The 14,808-nt window shown below is 43.6% G+C and overlaps 2 protein-coding genes across 3 annotated transcripts in view; one reads left to right on the forward strand and one right to left on the reverse strand.

Moving 5' to 3' along the window:
- Nucleotides 1-1,069: 1,069 nt before the first annotated feature.
- On the reverse strand, nucleotides 1,070-7,510 carry NDUFA6 (NADH:ubiquinone oxidoreductase subunit A6). The gene is made up of 3 exons (XM_067698285.1): nucleotides 7,336-7,510; nucleotides 1,996-2,111; nucleotides 1,070-1,275 (listed from the first exon to the last, which is right to left on the reverse strand). Exons 1-3 carry the CDS (start codon nucleotides 7,469-7,471, stop codon nucleotides 1,144-1,146), a joined length of 384 nt encoding a protein of 127 aa, XP_067554386.1. The 5' UTR covers nucleotides 7,472-7,510; the 3' UTR covers nucleotides 1,070-1,143.
- A 190-nt stretch (nucleotides 7,511-7,700) lies between these two features.
- Nucleotides 7,701-14,808, forward strand: part of LOC137202550 (uncharacterized) — a 32,484-nt gene continuing 25,376 nt past the window's right edge. For both annotated transcript variants that reach the window (XM_067698286.1, XM_067698288.1), the window contains exon 1: nucleotides 7,701-8,025. The gene's annotated coding sequence lies outside the window, so the exon portion shown is untranslated. The remainder of the gene's footprint in view (nucleotides 8,026-14,808) is intronic.

Raw genomic sequence — 14,808 nt, forward strand, 5'->3', positions numbered from 1 at the left:
TAGGGGCAAGACGGGAATAAAGACACAGACCTACTAGAGAATAGACTTGAGAATACAGGGAGGGGGAAGGGTAACTGGGACAAAGTGAGAGAGTGGCATGGACATATATACACTACCAAACGTAAAACAGCTAGCGGGAAGCGGCCGCATAGCACAGGGGGATCAGCTCGGTGCTTTGTGACCACCTAGAGGGGTGGGATAGGGAGGGTGGGAGGGAGACGCAAGAGGGAGGAGATATGGGGATATATGTATATGTATAGCTGATTCACTTTGTTATATAGCAGAAACTAACACACCATTGTAAAGCAATTATACTCCAATAAAGATGTTAAAAAAAACAACAAAAATAATAATAAAGGGGTTGCTGGTGCTGAAAAATTTAGGAGTCATAAGGGTGACTGTACCTATAGATACTGAACCCCTTTCTCCAGCATTTAGACTGTCCAGGGAAGGAACAGAGAAGACTACCATCCAAAGCAAACAGATCAGGTCTTTAACCTGGGTCAAGATTTATTCTCATCGCTAGAGCCACACTCCATTTGCAAAGGGAATACTTCTGTGCGTGCACTGAACAGCTGTGTCCCCTAGCAGGATGCCTGATTGATTGACAAGTTAATTTCATCTTTAGGACCAATGCTTGTTGCGGACAGGGGGTTAGGCCTCTGAGCAGCCATTTTCTTCAGAACCCAGGGAAAAACAGCCCAGCTTGTCAGCTCTACTTCTGGGCCTCTTCGTGCTGCTCGGATCCTCCTCCAGTAGCAAGAGCTGGCTAATTTTGGATAATCTGTGCCATTACACCAAAATATCCAATCCTGGGGGCTGTAGAAACACAGCTAAGTTAACAAAGCCATCCAGCATCACACCCAGAACGGCAGTTTCTGAGCAGATGGCCTCACCATTCCTGTTTATCAACATGCAAGGCTCTGAGAAAAGAGAATCTAATTTACTGGAAACACCACACTTCAGGAGACGGGAAAGAACAGGTGGTGTGTTCAACTTGTTCAGACGAAAAGTGAGACTGCAGAAGTAGAGCTTCTCATTGGTTCACCAATGGAATTCTATCATGAAATGACCATCATATATTGAGTTTATTTGTGCTCTAAAATATTTAAATATCAACATGCACTTTTCCATTGAGTGATTTCACGGGTCGTGCCCAACATAGAACTTGGACAGGAAATCCTTTGGCCTTGGTGCTTCTGTTTCATGGAAAAACCGCATAACGTGTGTCCGCTGCTTCCACACTTTAATTGTTTCTTCCAGTTCCATCTTTCCCTGCACAAGTGAGGGGAGAGGTCTTCAGTCAGAGTGGTTGAGTGGAAGGAATACAACACTGAAGGCCAGGACTCGATTCTCTGCTCTGGCACTGACTTGCTGAGTGACCTTGGGCAAGTAACATACTGCATCTAGACCATACTTTCTGCATCTGGAAAATGAGGTGGTTGGACTAAGTAATTCTGAGACCTTTCAAATACTCCTTAACTCTCTGGCTGACTGGTTCCAAGAGGAGACTTTAGGTCACCAGGCCTCTGCCCCGACTGCCTAACCTGACTGGCTTAATTTACATTCCTGCTTAACATTCTTTCCGTGTTATTTACTGGCCCATATGCTGAAGTTGCCACTGATGCCAATGAGACGGACCAGAGAGACAGAATCAGGCCCAGGATCTGACTCCATGGCCTGCTCTTCCAGCTGAAAACTGGCAACCAGGTGAAGCAGTAACTTCCAGGGATGAGGTTCAAGAAGAGTTCAAACTTTCCTCTGTCTGTTTTTAGTTTTAAAATGTAAGCCCCAGTGGATTTTCTCTTGAATAATCTTATAATCTATTTAACCAGGTGAGAACCTCCAAGTTGAACTATTCCTTTGAAACACTATGTAACAGTTGCTGACCTAGTAGTTGCTTTTAAACTTGGAGATAAAATGTTCATCTGAGAAGACTGAGAAGCTCTGGACAAATTGGCTGCTCTTTAAAATCAGTCAGGGAGAGTTAGTTACCTTAATGACCAGAAGATCAACCGCCCTGGGGTCTGTGACGTGGGCATTCTTCATAAACATTTCTCGGACTTTATCCCGTCCCTGTTTCACAGAGATGTCTAGCTTGAATAAATGCACTAAAGAAAAAACATGATTCAGAGTAGAGATGGTTAAAACATGTTTTTAAAAAAACTGAGTCAACGGCTAGTCATTGAACACATAGGTTGCCCATTCATTCCATTCACCAAATACTAGCCTGACCTTAAGCTAGGTGCTTGAGGATGTGAAGAAGCGTGAGATATGGCACTTGCTCTCAAAGAGCGTATTTGTTTGGGGAGACAAGCCCACTGCATTTGAAGAGGCAGTATAGCACAGTTCAAGAGTATGAACAACCTGGGTTCAAATCCCAGCTCTGTCACTTATCAGCTATATGATTCTGTGTATGTTCACTTCTCTATGCCTGAGTGTATTTATTTGTGAGTGAAATAAGGACGACAACAGCACATACAACTACAGAGCTGTTGTGAGGATTCTATGAGAGAACGGTGCCTGGCATGGAATAAGCTCTCAATAAATGTTAGCATTATTATTACATGGAGCAACTGACAGAAGATGACATGGCTGAAATTAATGTACAGTGATATGGTGCAGGTTTGTGCACCATGCAAACTTAAGAGTTGAGGGAGACTGCTGAGTGTGCAGGTAGGGAAAGGCATCAATCCAGCAAACGATTACTACCATATTAGGTTACCTGGAAGAAAGAGAGGAGTTTAAGATGTAGCTCCTGATCTCTAGGCCTTAAATCCATGAGTGCAAATATTAAAATCACAATATTCAGCGATCCCTGATTAAGTGCTAAAATAGTGGCACAGACTCAGTGACCTGGGAGTTTGACAAGGCATATAGATGTCCTTTGAAAATTAGGTGTTTTTATTCTCATCCTCTGGCAGTTGGACTTCAGTGGATTTGCTGATGGCAAGGACATGAACAGGGCCTTGTGTGGTAGGTGGAATAAGGACAGAAGAGGGGCACACGAGGCTCAGGGGACAGCATAACCAAGGCTCACAGGCTAGAATGAGCACTGTGGTTGAGCAGAGCAGTGGGCTCATTTGGTGAGGATACCCTGTGGTGTGGCCATTCCTGTGACATGTCCACTCTCGTCTATGGAACTATCACAACCAGCTCTGAAAACCATGAGGGCTATCTAGTGACTGAATTAATCAACAACAAAGTTTGAATCTTTAATTATACTCATAACTTAGTGATGGCAATAGAAAAATAAAGCTTCTGCTGAGGAAGAGATCATACCAGGCTGATTCAACCAAAGAATAAGCAATAGCAGAAATCTAGTAGGAGAAACTGCATCCCAGCTTTGCAGGTAAGTGTTAACAGAGAAGACAGAGGATCACATGAGAAAGAACTCAGTATCCAGTGGTGTGCTGGAGCAGGCTGCCATGGTGAGCCAATTATACACATCTCTTCCCAAGTCGGCCGTCACTGACTTCACTTTGATAGCTTAAAATCAACCGTGGTGGGAGTATTTACATCATTGAAAATGGTAAACACTATAAATCTAGATTTCCTGACGGAGAGTTAGCTGTTAAACACCACAGTATCACATGTGGAATTTTAGAAAAGAGCAAACAAAGGGACCATAAGAAGACAGAGACACAAATTAATGCAAACTAATATGGATGCTGGAATTTAGAATCTTACCACTAGAGGACTGTGGGGACTTGCCTTAACTCAGACTACTGGTCCCTGGCAAACATGGGCCTAGAATCCAGGTTGCTTATTGGTTTTTAATTTACAATTTTGTGCTCTTTTAAGGAAAGGAGTATGAGGAATCTTCCCCTGCTATCAGTGCTTACCTTTCCTGCGTTTTCATATTAGAATCCTGCCCAACCTTGGGAGAGAAAAGCGAGGTGCCTCTGTGCATACTGGGGGAGCTGGTGTCCACCTACTCCCATTCCACAAGATCTCCTGAACCACACACCAGCGCACTGGGTGTATGAATCTTCTCCTCAGGAAAACATTCACAGGCACAAATGCAAAGTTTTGCCTACAGTGTCAGTTCACGGATCCCTGAATGCCCATCTTCCCAGGTTAAGAATCCTTGTCTCTAAAGAGGCAAATTCATAGCTTTGTCCTAGTCATCCTTCTCCCACCTCAACCCCCTGAACACACCCCCTCCACCAGTGAGAAAGGCTGCAGGAAGGCAAACAGGAACAGCCTAAGCTATAGCCCACTCAACTGTTCTTTGGTCTAAATCAGTGGTTGTCAAACCAGTAACGATTTTTGCCCACCAGGACATCTGGCAACATCTGGAGGCGTTTTTGATTATCACAACTAGGGGGGAGAATGCTAATGGCATCACTGGGTGGAGGCCAGGGATGTTGCTAAACATCCCACAATGCACAGGACAGTCTCCACAACCAAGAATTATCCAGCACAAATGTCACTGCTGAGAAGCCCTGGAGTAAATCATTTCCAACTGTTCTTTCTCAACTCACAGACTCCTGGCTTAATCTTCGAATCCTGCATATTTTAATTTCGATTTGAAAAAATTTGAGAGGCACAAAAAGAAGATATGGAAGTGCCCCTTTTGGATGAAGGTGACTTCCATAGTCTGTGTGTTTTCCTCAAGTTATTGTTAAGGCTTTTCTGAGTCAGGGAGGCTCTGACAGGTTAGGAAGGATGACACTGATGGTTCTCAGCCGTCTGCTCCAATTCATTTTGGTAGCATTCATACCAAGTGCCGGGAGATCCTTAGATGGGAAGGCAGCATGGTGTGATGAAAAAAGAACATGGGATCTGGGGTCAAACAAGCTGGGTAAGGTCTCCACACCATCATGAACTAGGACCTTGCCTGGGGTACAGCCTCCTCAGTCTATTTCTTCATCTACAACGTAGGGAAGACAATAACCTCTTACCTAACTCCTTTACGGGAATGTGGTGAAAATCAAGTGACAACATCTTATAAACAGTAAAGCATCGATACTGATGTTAACTATTAAAAATTTCAGCACTTACTTCCCATACCTCTGTTACATTTTGGGTTTTAATGATCTGGTTATATATGCCTATCTTCCTGACTAGACCATAAGACCCTGGAAGGCAGGGTTGTGTTTTAGTCACTTTCATATCTCTCTAGGCACCCAGTACTGACCCTGTAGTACAAGAGGTACCCAATGAAATGGAAATTAAACAAATGAATAGTTTCTATAGAAGGTCTCCTATTGTGCTGTAACCAGCAAGCAGCATGTAGTATTTCTTCAAAGGAGGGAATCCAAGGCAGTTTCGTTCTGTGCTCCCATGTGGAGGCAACCACCCAGGCAAATGGCACTCTGTTCCACAAGCGCAGCATAACTGGGTCCCGTGAGATGCAGGGAAAACTACAGCAGAAGCTGAGCCAAGTGTAACAGCTGGACAATCAGGGTCTGAAGTCTGGCTCTTCCACTTACTAATGGTGTGAGTGAGACAAGTTTATGTGCCTCAGTTTTCTCATCTGCAAGACAGGGAAATGATTAGAACCCACCCTAAAATGAGGCAATGTAAAGCATTTAGCATAGTGCTGGGCCATATGTATGCATTTCAATGAATGTTAGTTATTATCAATACTTTTACTTATTCCCAGTCCTTAGTTTGGATCCTCAGCTGGAATCCCCAATGATGGATGTCATGACACCAGTGTACACACAGGCCTGAGAAAACGACAAGCTACAGATCACTGATCCTCCCCACTGACCCCCCGCCAACCTCCCCCTGCTCTACAGGCTCCTATAACCCCCTGCCTTCTCCTCTTCTCAGGACCCTTCTGACTGTGGGCTTATCTTCTCAAACAGTATTTGAGGGAAAGTCTTGGAGGGTGTTGATTTTGAACGAGCTAGATACCTGGGTTCTATCCTCAACTCAGTCACTGATTTTTACCGTTTGCCAACTATTCTTTCTGCCATCTGGGTCTTGTTCCCCATCTGTCCCCTGAAGGCATGTAAATTTGTAGTCCCTGAACCGCCCCGATCACTCCGGTTTCTCCCTCCCTTGTATCCTGTGGGTCTAAGTTATGGTCATGGGCAACCTCTCAAAAAGTCAGCTTGAGGACAAGTGACACTGGAGCAGACACAGCTCCCGTACATTAAAGAACTGGGTTCTGCACGGAGTGTAAGCCCTACACATAACAGTAACAATAATAACAAGACAGCAGTAGCAACCAGCACTTAATGAGTGTCTAAGTGTCAGACACTATCCTATTCAACAGAGCAACTCTCTGAAGAAGGTACTATATATTATCATTTTACAGATGAGGAAACTGAGGCATAGCGAGATGAAACAACTTGCTCAGGGTCACACAGCTACTAAGGGGAAAGTGGAGGCAAGTCCATGTAACCACCACATTCTACACACAGGCAAGGAAGTGGCACCCTAAGGGGTGCTATGGCGCTCCAGCTCACTTAAAAACACGATAAAACACACTAAATCAAATCAACAAAATTACCAAATATCGACAGTCCCTGACATCTGTACTGCCCTTGACAGTTCAGATGGGATTTTCCCCAAGTTTTCTTTCATCGGGTACACGGGGCAGCGCTGAGGGGGATGCCAAGATGAAAAAAAGTCTCTGAACGTGGGGAGCTTATATTTTAATCCTTCGGGTGAACACATTGGTTCTCTGACATCCAAGCGAAGACAGGGGTTCTGGGGGGGCAGGGGAAGGAGTTCCTAAGGAATACTAGGGGCCTGTGGCACTAGGTAAAAAGACTTTGGAGACTGGGGAGGGAGGCACCTCACCCGGAGGGGCTGGAAAAGACACCACTGTCTGATTGGATGACCTTGGAAAAGTCACTTCCCTGCTCCGGTTCTGCTTCTTTCTCTGTGGGGGATGTGGGAACCAGATGATCGCTCAAATCCCACCGCCCCTTTGTTTATATAACCTAATGGATGTCTGTAAACACATTCACGAACTCTAGTTGACTCTGGGTTCCAGATCCACCAGGGGCTGGCTCTGGGCCTTGCGCGGATCACTTCGTCTCTAGGTGCTTCCGCTGCATCATCTATAAAGTGAGTGTGTCACTGACAGTCCTTGCTCTCCCTCCCAGGGGTTCGGGAAGAATTACGGGGGACAAAAGGGCAAGGGCGCCCTAGCAGCGCGGTTCCGACGCAGAGCACGACTGGTCTGACCCTGGCGCCGCCGCCGCCAGGTCAGGTCCACCAAGGCTCGTGTGGCCCTCCTCCCCTGAAGCGCTCGGGATCACCTCTGCCCAAGCTGGTGACCTCGGCTCGGCCCGGCAGAAATGGGAGGCCGGGACGGCGGCGACCTTGGGCGGCTGCCTCCGGGGCCCCGCGTGCGCCGCTGCCTCTCACCAGTGTTCGGCACCTCCCGATACCAGGCGCGGTAGAGCTCGCGCACCCTCCGCTTGGCCTCGTTCATGTCCCGACTGAAAATGGGCTTCACCAAGGTGTTGGCCGCAGCAGCGCGGCGTAGGCCGCTTGCCGCCATCTTGAGAAAGAAACCACCTCCCAACTTCACCCCGTTTCAACCCGTAAGTCTGGCCGAGGGACAAATCTTTTTTCTCATTGGCTAAAACTTAAAGTCCCGCCCCTAAACTACTGGTGGGCGGGAGAACGGCTATGGGGCTCTCTGATTGGCTGAGAAGCCTCTCTCTCTCTCTCTCTCTCTCCCCCTCTCCCCCTCCCCCTCCCCCTCCCCCTCCCCCTCCCCCTCCCCCCTCCCCCTCCCCCTCCCCCCTCTCCCCCTCTCCCCCTCTCCCCCTCTCCCCCTCTCTCCCTCTCTGTGTGAGAGAGGCAGGTGGAGGCTGCGCAGGCTCACCTGCGGAATCTTAACGCTCGGCCGTTGAACGTCCTAACGGTCGCTCGACCGCGCCGCCAGGGGCCGCTCGGGCCCAGGCCAGCCGTTGTGCCGCGAGTTGGCGCGTGCCTGCTGTCTGGCGTCCACTGCGTCACGCCCGCGAACTGCCCCGGGCGCTACTGTGGTAGCGCCCATCCACACGCACGTCGTGGATCTTCCGCGCTTGGGCCGTGGGCCCTGCTGAGGCAAGTAATGGCGCCTGGGCTGCTGTGGCGTTGGCCTGGCACCTCTGCGGCTTTTCCGCAATAACTTTTTTCCCCCCTATAAACCAGCTCTTTTGAAGCGAGGTAGAGACGTGAAAGTGCTCTCCTGGCCTTGAGCTTCTGAGCTTCTCGGCCCTTCTCCACAGCCCAGGGAGGTGGGTTATATCATCAGCCCCATTTTAGACGGGGACGTTTTCATCCCAAACTCTGGATCTCTATGAAAAACAGCCCAGAGTTTTGGAGCTGGAAGGAACCTTAGGTCGTCCATTCTGGGTACCTCTCTCTTTCCTGGCATTTTTCTTTTTCTTTTCTTTTTTTTGGCCTTGCTGCAGGGCATGAGAGATCTTAGTTCCCCCACCAGGGATTGAACCCGCGCCCCTTGCAGTGGAAGCACAGAGTCTTAAGCACTGGACCAGCAGGGAAGTCCCTTTCCTAGCATTTTTCTACTGAGGATATCTCTGAACATCAAGGGGAGCCTGGAAGGGTAAAGGGAAAAATAACAGCTAACAACATGTCAGGCCGTGCGTAGATTTTCTACTTAGTCTTAGTTAATCTCATAGATCAGGTGGGTACTGTTAGCATCCCCATTTTACAGGTGAAGAAAGTGAGGTGGTGCAGCCTAGGTCACTTGCCATTTTAGGTTCTGCCCCAGACAGACTCCTGCCTGGAGTCCACTGGTCATTTCTGAAAATGCAGTTGATAGATACTTTGTGAGTTTTGGGGAAGCAGCAGGGGTCAGGGCTGAGCTCAGCTCTGGAACCCCAGCCAGCATGGGGGATGGCCCTGCATCTAGCCCAGTCTTACCCATTTTAAAGGGTAAAAAATTGGATTTTTTCCCTGTATTATTTTTTAAAATGTATTTGTACATTTAAATGAATTATGCATGAAAAGAAAGCTTGTAACATTGTGACTACCTAGAGGGGTGGGATAGGGAGGGTGGGAGGGAGATGCAAGAGGGAGGAGATACGGAGATACGTATATGTATAGCTGATTTACTTTGTTATAAAGCAGAAACTAACACACCATTGTAAAGCAATTATACTCCAATAAGCATGTTAAAAAAAAAAAGAGCTGAGGTGATAAAACAAAATGAGACAGTGTATCTATAGCCTGCTGTTAAAGGCATCTACTAGATATTAGTTAAGAAAGAACTTTTGAAATATAAAAATGTGGTAACTGTGAGATGGGGTAGTGGAAAGAAATAGGAACCAAGAATAAAAGCCTTCCCCAAAAGTTAAAAAAGCATGTAACATATGTAAGTGATAAAGCATGGTAGAATGGGAACTTTTGAACTTCAGTACCCACCTCAAGAAGTTGTAGTACAGTTAACATTTATGTATTGTGTACCATGCTCCTGGTAACCACTGTTTTACATTCTTCAGGCACATTAACTTGTTTAAGCCTTGAAACACACCTGTGAGATAGGTGCTGTTATACCCATTCTACAGATGAGGAAACTGAAACACAGAGGCTAAGTTACTTGACAGTACTGGGTTGAGACCCAGGTAGCTGACTCCAGAGTCTGCGCTCTACCTCTGATACCCACCTGTGTAATTCTGACCTGGTTCATGCTCCTGCCTCCTCTAGGAGTAACCACTGTCATGAGTTTAGTGTTTAATATTCTTATTCATTGAAAAAAAAAAGGTCTCTAAAACAACTCACAACTGGGGGAAAATATTTGCAAATGGTATATTCCATAAAGGACTTGTATCTGGAATATATAAAAGACACAACTCAAAAAAAATAGCCCAATTTAAAAATAAGCAAAGCTGACAACACCAAATGCTAATGAGGATGTAGAGCAGCAGGAACTCTCATTGCTGGTGCGAATACAGCTAGTTTGGAAGACAGTTTGGCAGTTTCTTGCAAAACTAGCATACTCTGTACTTCCCTGGCAGTCCAGTGGTTAAAACTCCGTGCTTTCACCACAGGGGGCTTGGGTTCGATCCCTGGTCCAGGAGCTAAGATCCCACATGCTGTGAGGGGCAGCCAAAAAAAACCCAAAACGAACAAACAAAAAAAACTAGCATACTCTTACCATATAATCCAGTAATCACACACCTTGGTATTTACCCAGATGAGTTGAAAACTTATGTCCACACAAAAACCTGCACATGGATGTTTATAACAGTTTTATTCATGATTGTCAAAAGTTGGAAGCCACAAAGGCGGCCTTCAGGAGGTGAACAAATAAACTGTGGTACATGCAGACAGTGGAATATTCTGGAGCATTAGAAAGAAATGAGTCATGAAAAGACATGGAGGAAACTTTAATGGATATTACTAAGTAAAAGAAGCCAATCTGAAAAGGCTACATACTGTATGATTCTAGCTATATGACATACTAGAAAAAGGCAAAACTATGGAGCCAATAAAAAGATCATTGGTTGTCAGGGACTAGGGTAGAAAGAGGGATGAATAGGTACAACACAGAGGGTTTTTAGGTCAGAAACCATTCTGAATGATGCTATAATGGTGAATACATGTCATTATATACTTGTCCAAACCCACAGAGTGAACCCGAATGTAAACTGTGGACTTTGGATGGCAATGATGTGTCAATCTAGGTTCTTCCATTGCAACAAATATAGCACTCTGATGGGGCATGTTGGTAGTGGGGGAGGCTGGAGGGTGGGCAGGGCAAGGGGTATATGGAAACTCTGTACTTTGCACTTAGTTTTTCTGTGAACTTAAAACTGCTCTTAAAAAAATAGCCTTTTTTTTTTAAATGGGCAAAGGCTTTGAATAGCTGTTTTTCTCAAGAAGTGATACAAATGACCAATAATACATGAAAAGACACTCAGCGTTCATTAGGTAAATGCAAATCAAAACCGTAAGATACCATTTCTCACCCACTAGAATTCCTAAAATAGAAAACAGACAACAGTCAGTGTTGGTGGGGACATGGAGAAATTGGAACCCTCGTACGTTGCTGATGGGAATGTAAAATGGTACAGCTACTTTGGAAAACAGTCTGGCAGTTTCTTAAAAAGGTAAACATGGACTTACTATATGATCCAGCAATTCCAATCCTAGTATCTACCCAGGAGAAATGAAAAGATTTGTCCACACAAAGACTTGTATGTGAATTGTTATAGCAGCATTAGTCACAATAGCTAAAAAGTAGAAACAGCCCCAAAGTCTATCAACTGGATATACCAAAAAAAATTTTTTTTAAGTGGATAAACAAAGTATGGTACATCCATACAATAGAAAACTCTTCAGCCAGGATGAACCTTGAAAACATTATGCTCAGAGAAAGAAGATAGACACACAACAATACAGTATGATAGCATTTGTATGAAGGGTTCAGGAAAGGCAAATCTATAGAGACAGAAAGTAGATTAGTGAGCTGAGTAGAAATGAGGAGCAGATGTGTAGCATGAGGTTTCTGTTCAGGCTGATGGAAATGCCCTAAAATTAGTTCATGGTGATCGTGTACAGCTTTGTAAATATACTAAAATTTATTGAATTGTACACTTAAAATGGGTGAAGAATGAATTTTATGGTATGAAAACTATATCTCAGTGAAGCTGTTGGAAAAAAATGGTCTCAGGACTTCCCTGGCGGTCCAGTGGTTAAGACTCCGCACTTCCAATGCAGGGGGCGCGGGTTCGATCCCTCGTCAGGGAACTAAGATCTCACATGCCACACAGCGCAGCCAAAAAAAAAAAAGGTCTGATGATTTTTCAAATGTGTAAAGTCCAGTGTGTCTTAATAATGCCTTCTTCCTTTCATCACCTTAAAAAAGGAAAAAACCCTATTTGTCCTTATTAAAAACAATTATTTTAGAAAATTGGACAGGATAGCACAGTACAGAAAATAAATATCCTCTGTAAAATTAGAGGCAATGTAGCATATAGTAAAAAAAATTTATTGTCAGTCCCTGATATCAGTTACAAGCTGCATGTTACCTTTCCTCCATGAACATTGGTTTCTGCATCTGTAAAACGGGCATAACAATGGCTACCACACAGGGTTGAGAGGATTAAATGAGATAATGTATATACTATGAAGTGCCTGGAAGAGTGTCTGCTTCACACAGATGTTTGATAAATGTCAGTTTTCTTTCCTTTGCCTACTAATCAGATTATGAGAATCCCGTTAACTTTCTTTAGCCTCAATCCCTACAACACATTTACAGAGTATATCCTAGTGACCAAGAACCAGTGGAGGGTGGTAGTCTTGTTGAGGTGGGAGGGTTGGAATGCACCCAGGGCATTGCCTAGATGCTGTCTTTGCATCTTAAGCCCCCATTTTTTACTTACATTATATGTTATGGATTAATACAAATAGAGATTTCTAAAGGTGTTTTATGAACATTTAACCCAAGATTTTCAATTTAACCCAAATTTTTCAATTTTCTGTAGAAAAGAATATTACTTTTTTTTGGTAGGGGACATTGATGTACATATAGGTTAAGAACTAACCACTATCCCTAGCCACCTCTCGCCACTGTCGTTGATGCCCAGTGAATGTTAAATTGGGTTGAATTGAAGACCTCAGCATTTAAGATACTTATGCTGTTGGTAGTGGAGTGAGAACTAGATCCCAGAATTGTTTTTTTAAGATTTTTTTGATGTGGACCATTTTAAAGTCTTTATTGAATTTGTTACAATATTGCTTCCGTTTTATGTTTTGGTTTTTTGGCCTCGAGCCATGTGGCATCTTAGCTCCCCGAATAGGGATCGAACCCACACCCCCTGCACTGGAAGGCAAAGTCTTAACCACTGGACTTCCAGGGAAGTCCCAGCTCCCAGAATTTTTTACGTGGGTTCGGTGTTGTTCTTCTACTCCATCCCTCCTCTCACCCCACTTTTGGCCTTGATTTAAAGCTTTTCTATCTAAAATGGTTGCATCCTTCTTCCTGAGACCACCACCTTAGAGTCAGAGATTTGAGCAGAGGGTGTTTTGGGTTCCAGTGGTATATGGGATCATGGGGTCCCAAGATGGAAGCAAAAGCAACGGGGAGGTATCAGGAATTGATCCATCAGGGCCAAGATATATAGCCACATGCCTTATACTCAGCCTTTTCTTTCTGGCCCCTGTAGGGAAGGGAAAGCAGCTTTTATAATTTTCCCTGTATTATGCTACACATTTTAAATTAAACTTTTAAGATAATTATAGATTCACATGTATAAGAAATAACACAGAAAAGTCAGATGTACCCTTTACCCAGTTTTTCCCAATGGTAACATATTGTAAAACAATAGTACTGTATCGCAACAAGGATACTGACATTGATATAATCAAGATACAGAACATTTCCATCACCACAAGGATCCCTCATGTCATCCTTTTCCTTCCTTAGTCCCTCCCTAATAAAGGGACTCCATTTTTATAATTTTGTTATTTGAAGAATGTTTTGTAAATGGAATCATACAGTATGCAGCCTTTTGGATGGGCTTTTTTTTTTTTTCCACTCAGCATAATTCTCTTGAGATTCATCCAGGTTGATATATGTATCAGTGGTTTATTCCTTCTTATTTCTGAGTAGTATTCCATGGTATGGATTTACCACAGTTTAACCATTCACCCCTTAAAGGACATCTGGGTTGTTTCCAGTTTTGGGCTATTATAAGTAAAACTGTACGTATTTGTGTACAGCTTTTGTGTTAACACAAGCCTTCATTTCTTTAGTATAAATGCCCAGGAGTGCAATTGCTGGGTTATGTGTTTGTTGCATATTTAATTGTGTAAGAAACTATTAAATTGTTTTCCAGAGCAGCTGTACCATTTTGCATTCTGATTAGCAATATATGAGTGACCCAGTTCCTGTTCTGCTTTTGGTGAAGCAACTTTTTAATTTTAGCCATTTGATAGATGTGTAGGAATAGCTCATTATTGTTTTAATTTGCATTTCACTTATGGCTAGTGATGTTGACATCCTTTCATGTGCTTATTTCCCATCTTATATTTTCTCTAGTGAAATGGCTTTTCATGTCTTTTGCCCATATTCTAATTAAATTGTTTACCTGTTGAGTTTTGAGAGTTCTTTATATGTTCTAGGTGCTAGTTCTTTGTCAGATACATGGTTTGCAAACATTTTCTACCACTCTGTAGCTTGATTTTTCATCTTTTCCGCACGGTCTTTCACAGAGCAGGAGCGTTTAATTTTGATGAAAGCCAATTTATAATTTTTTTTCCTTTTGTGGACTGTGCTTTTGGTGTCAAATTTAAGAACCCTAGCCCTAGGTCCAGAAGATTTTCTATGATTGTTTTCCTAAGAGTTTTATGTTTTACATTTAAGTACATGGCCCATTTTGAGTTAATTTTCATATAAGCTGTTAGATTTAGATTGAGGGGTTTTGTTTTGTTTTGTTTTTGCCTATGGATGTCTGATTACTCCAGAACCATTTGTTGAAAAGCCAGCTTTCCTCCACTGAATTGCTTTTGCACCCTTATCAAAATTCAGTTAAAAGCTACAATAATCAAAACAGTATGGTATTGGCATAAAAAACGGACAGACAGATCAACAAAACAGGAAAAGAATGAAAAGGAAAAAAGAAGAAAATCTTGACATTTGTGACAACATGGATGGATCTCAAGAAAGACAAATACCATATGATTTCACTCATATGTAGAATCTAAAAAACAAAACAAAACAAAAAAAAAGCAAGCAAAAAACAATGAGCAAATAAAACAAAAACAAACTCATAGATACAGAGAACAGATTGGTGATTATCAGAGCAGAAGGGAGCTGGAAGGTAGGCGAAATGGGTGAAGAGGGTCAATTGTATGGTGATGGATGGTAACTAGACTTTT

Source organism: Pseudorca crassidens, chromosome 11, assembly GCF_039906515.1.
Source record: "Pseudorca crassidens isolate mPseCra1 chromosome 11, mPseCra1.hap1, whole genome shotgun sequence".
NCBI classification, from domain to species: domain Eukaryota; kingdom Metazoa; phylum Chordata; class Mammalia; order Artiodactyla; family Delphinidae; genus Pseudorca; species Pseudorca crassidens.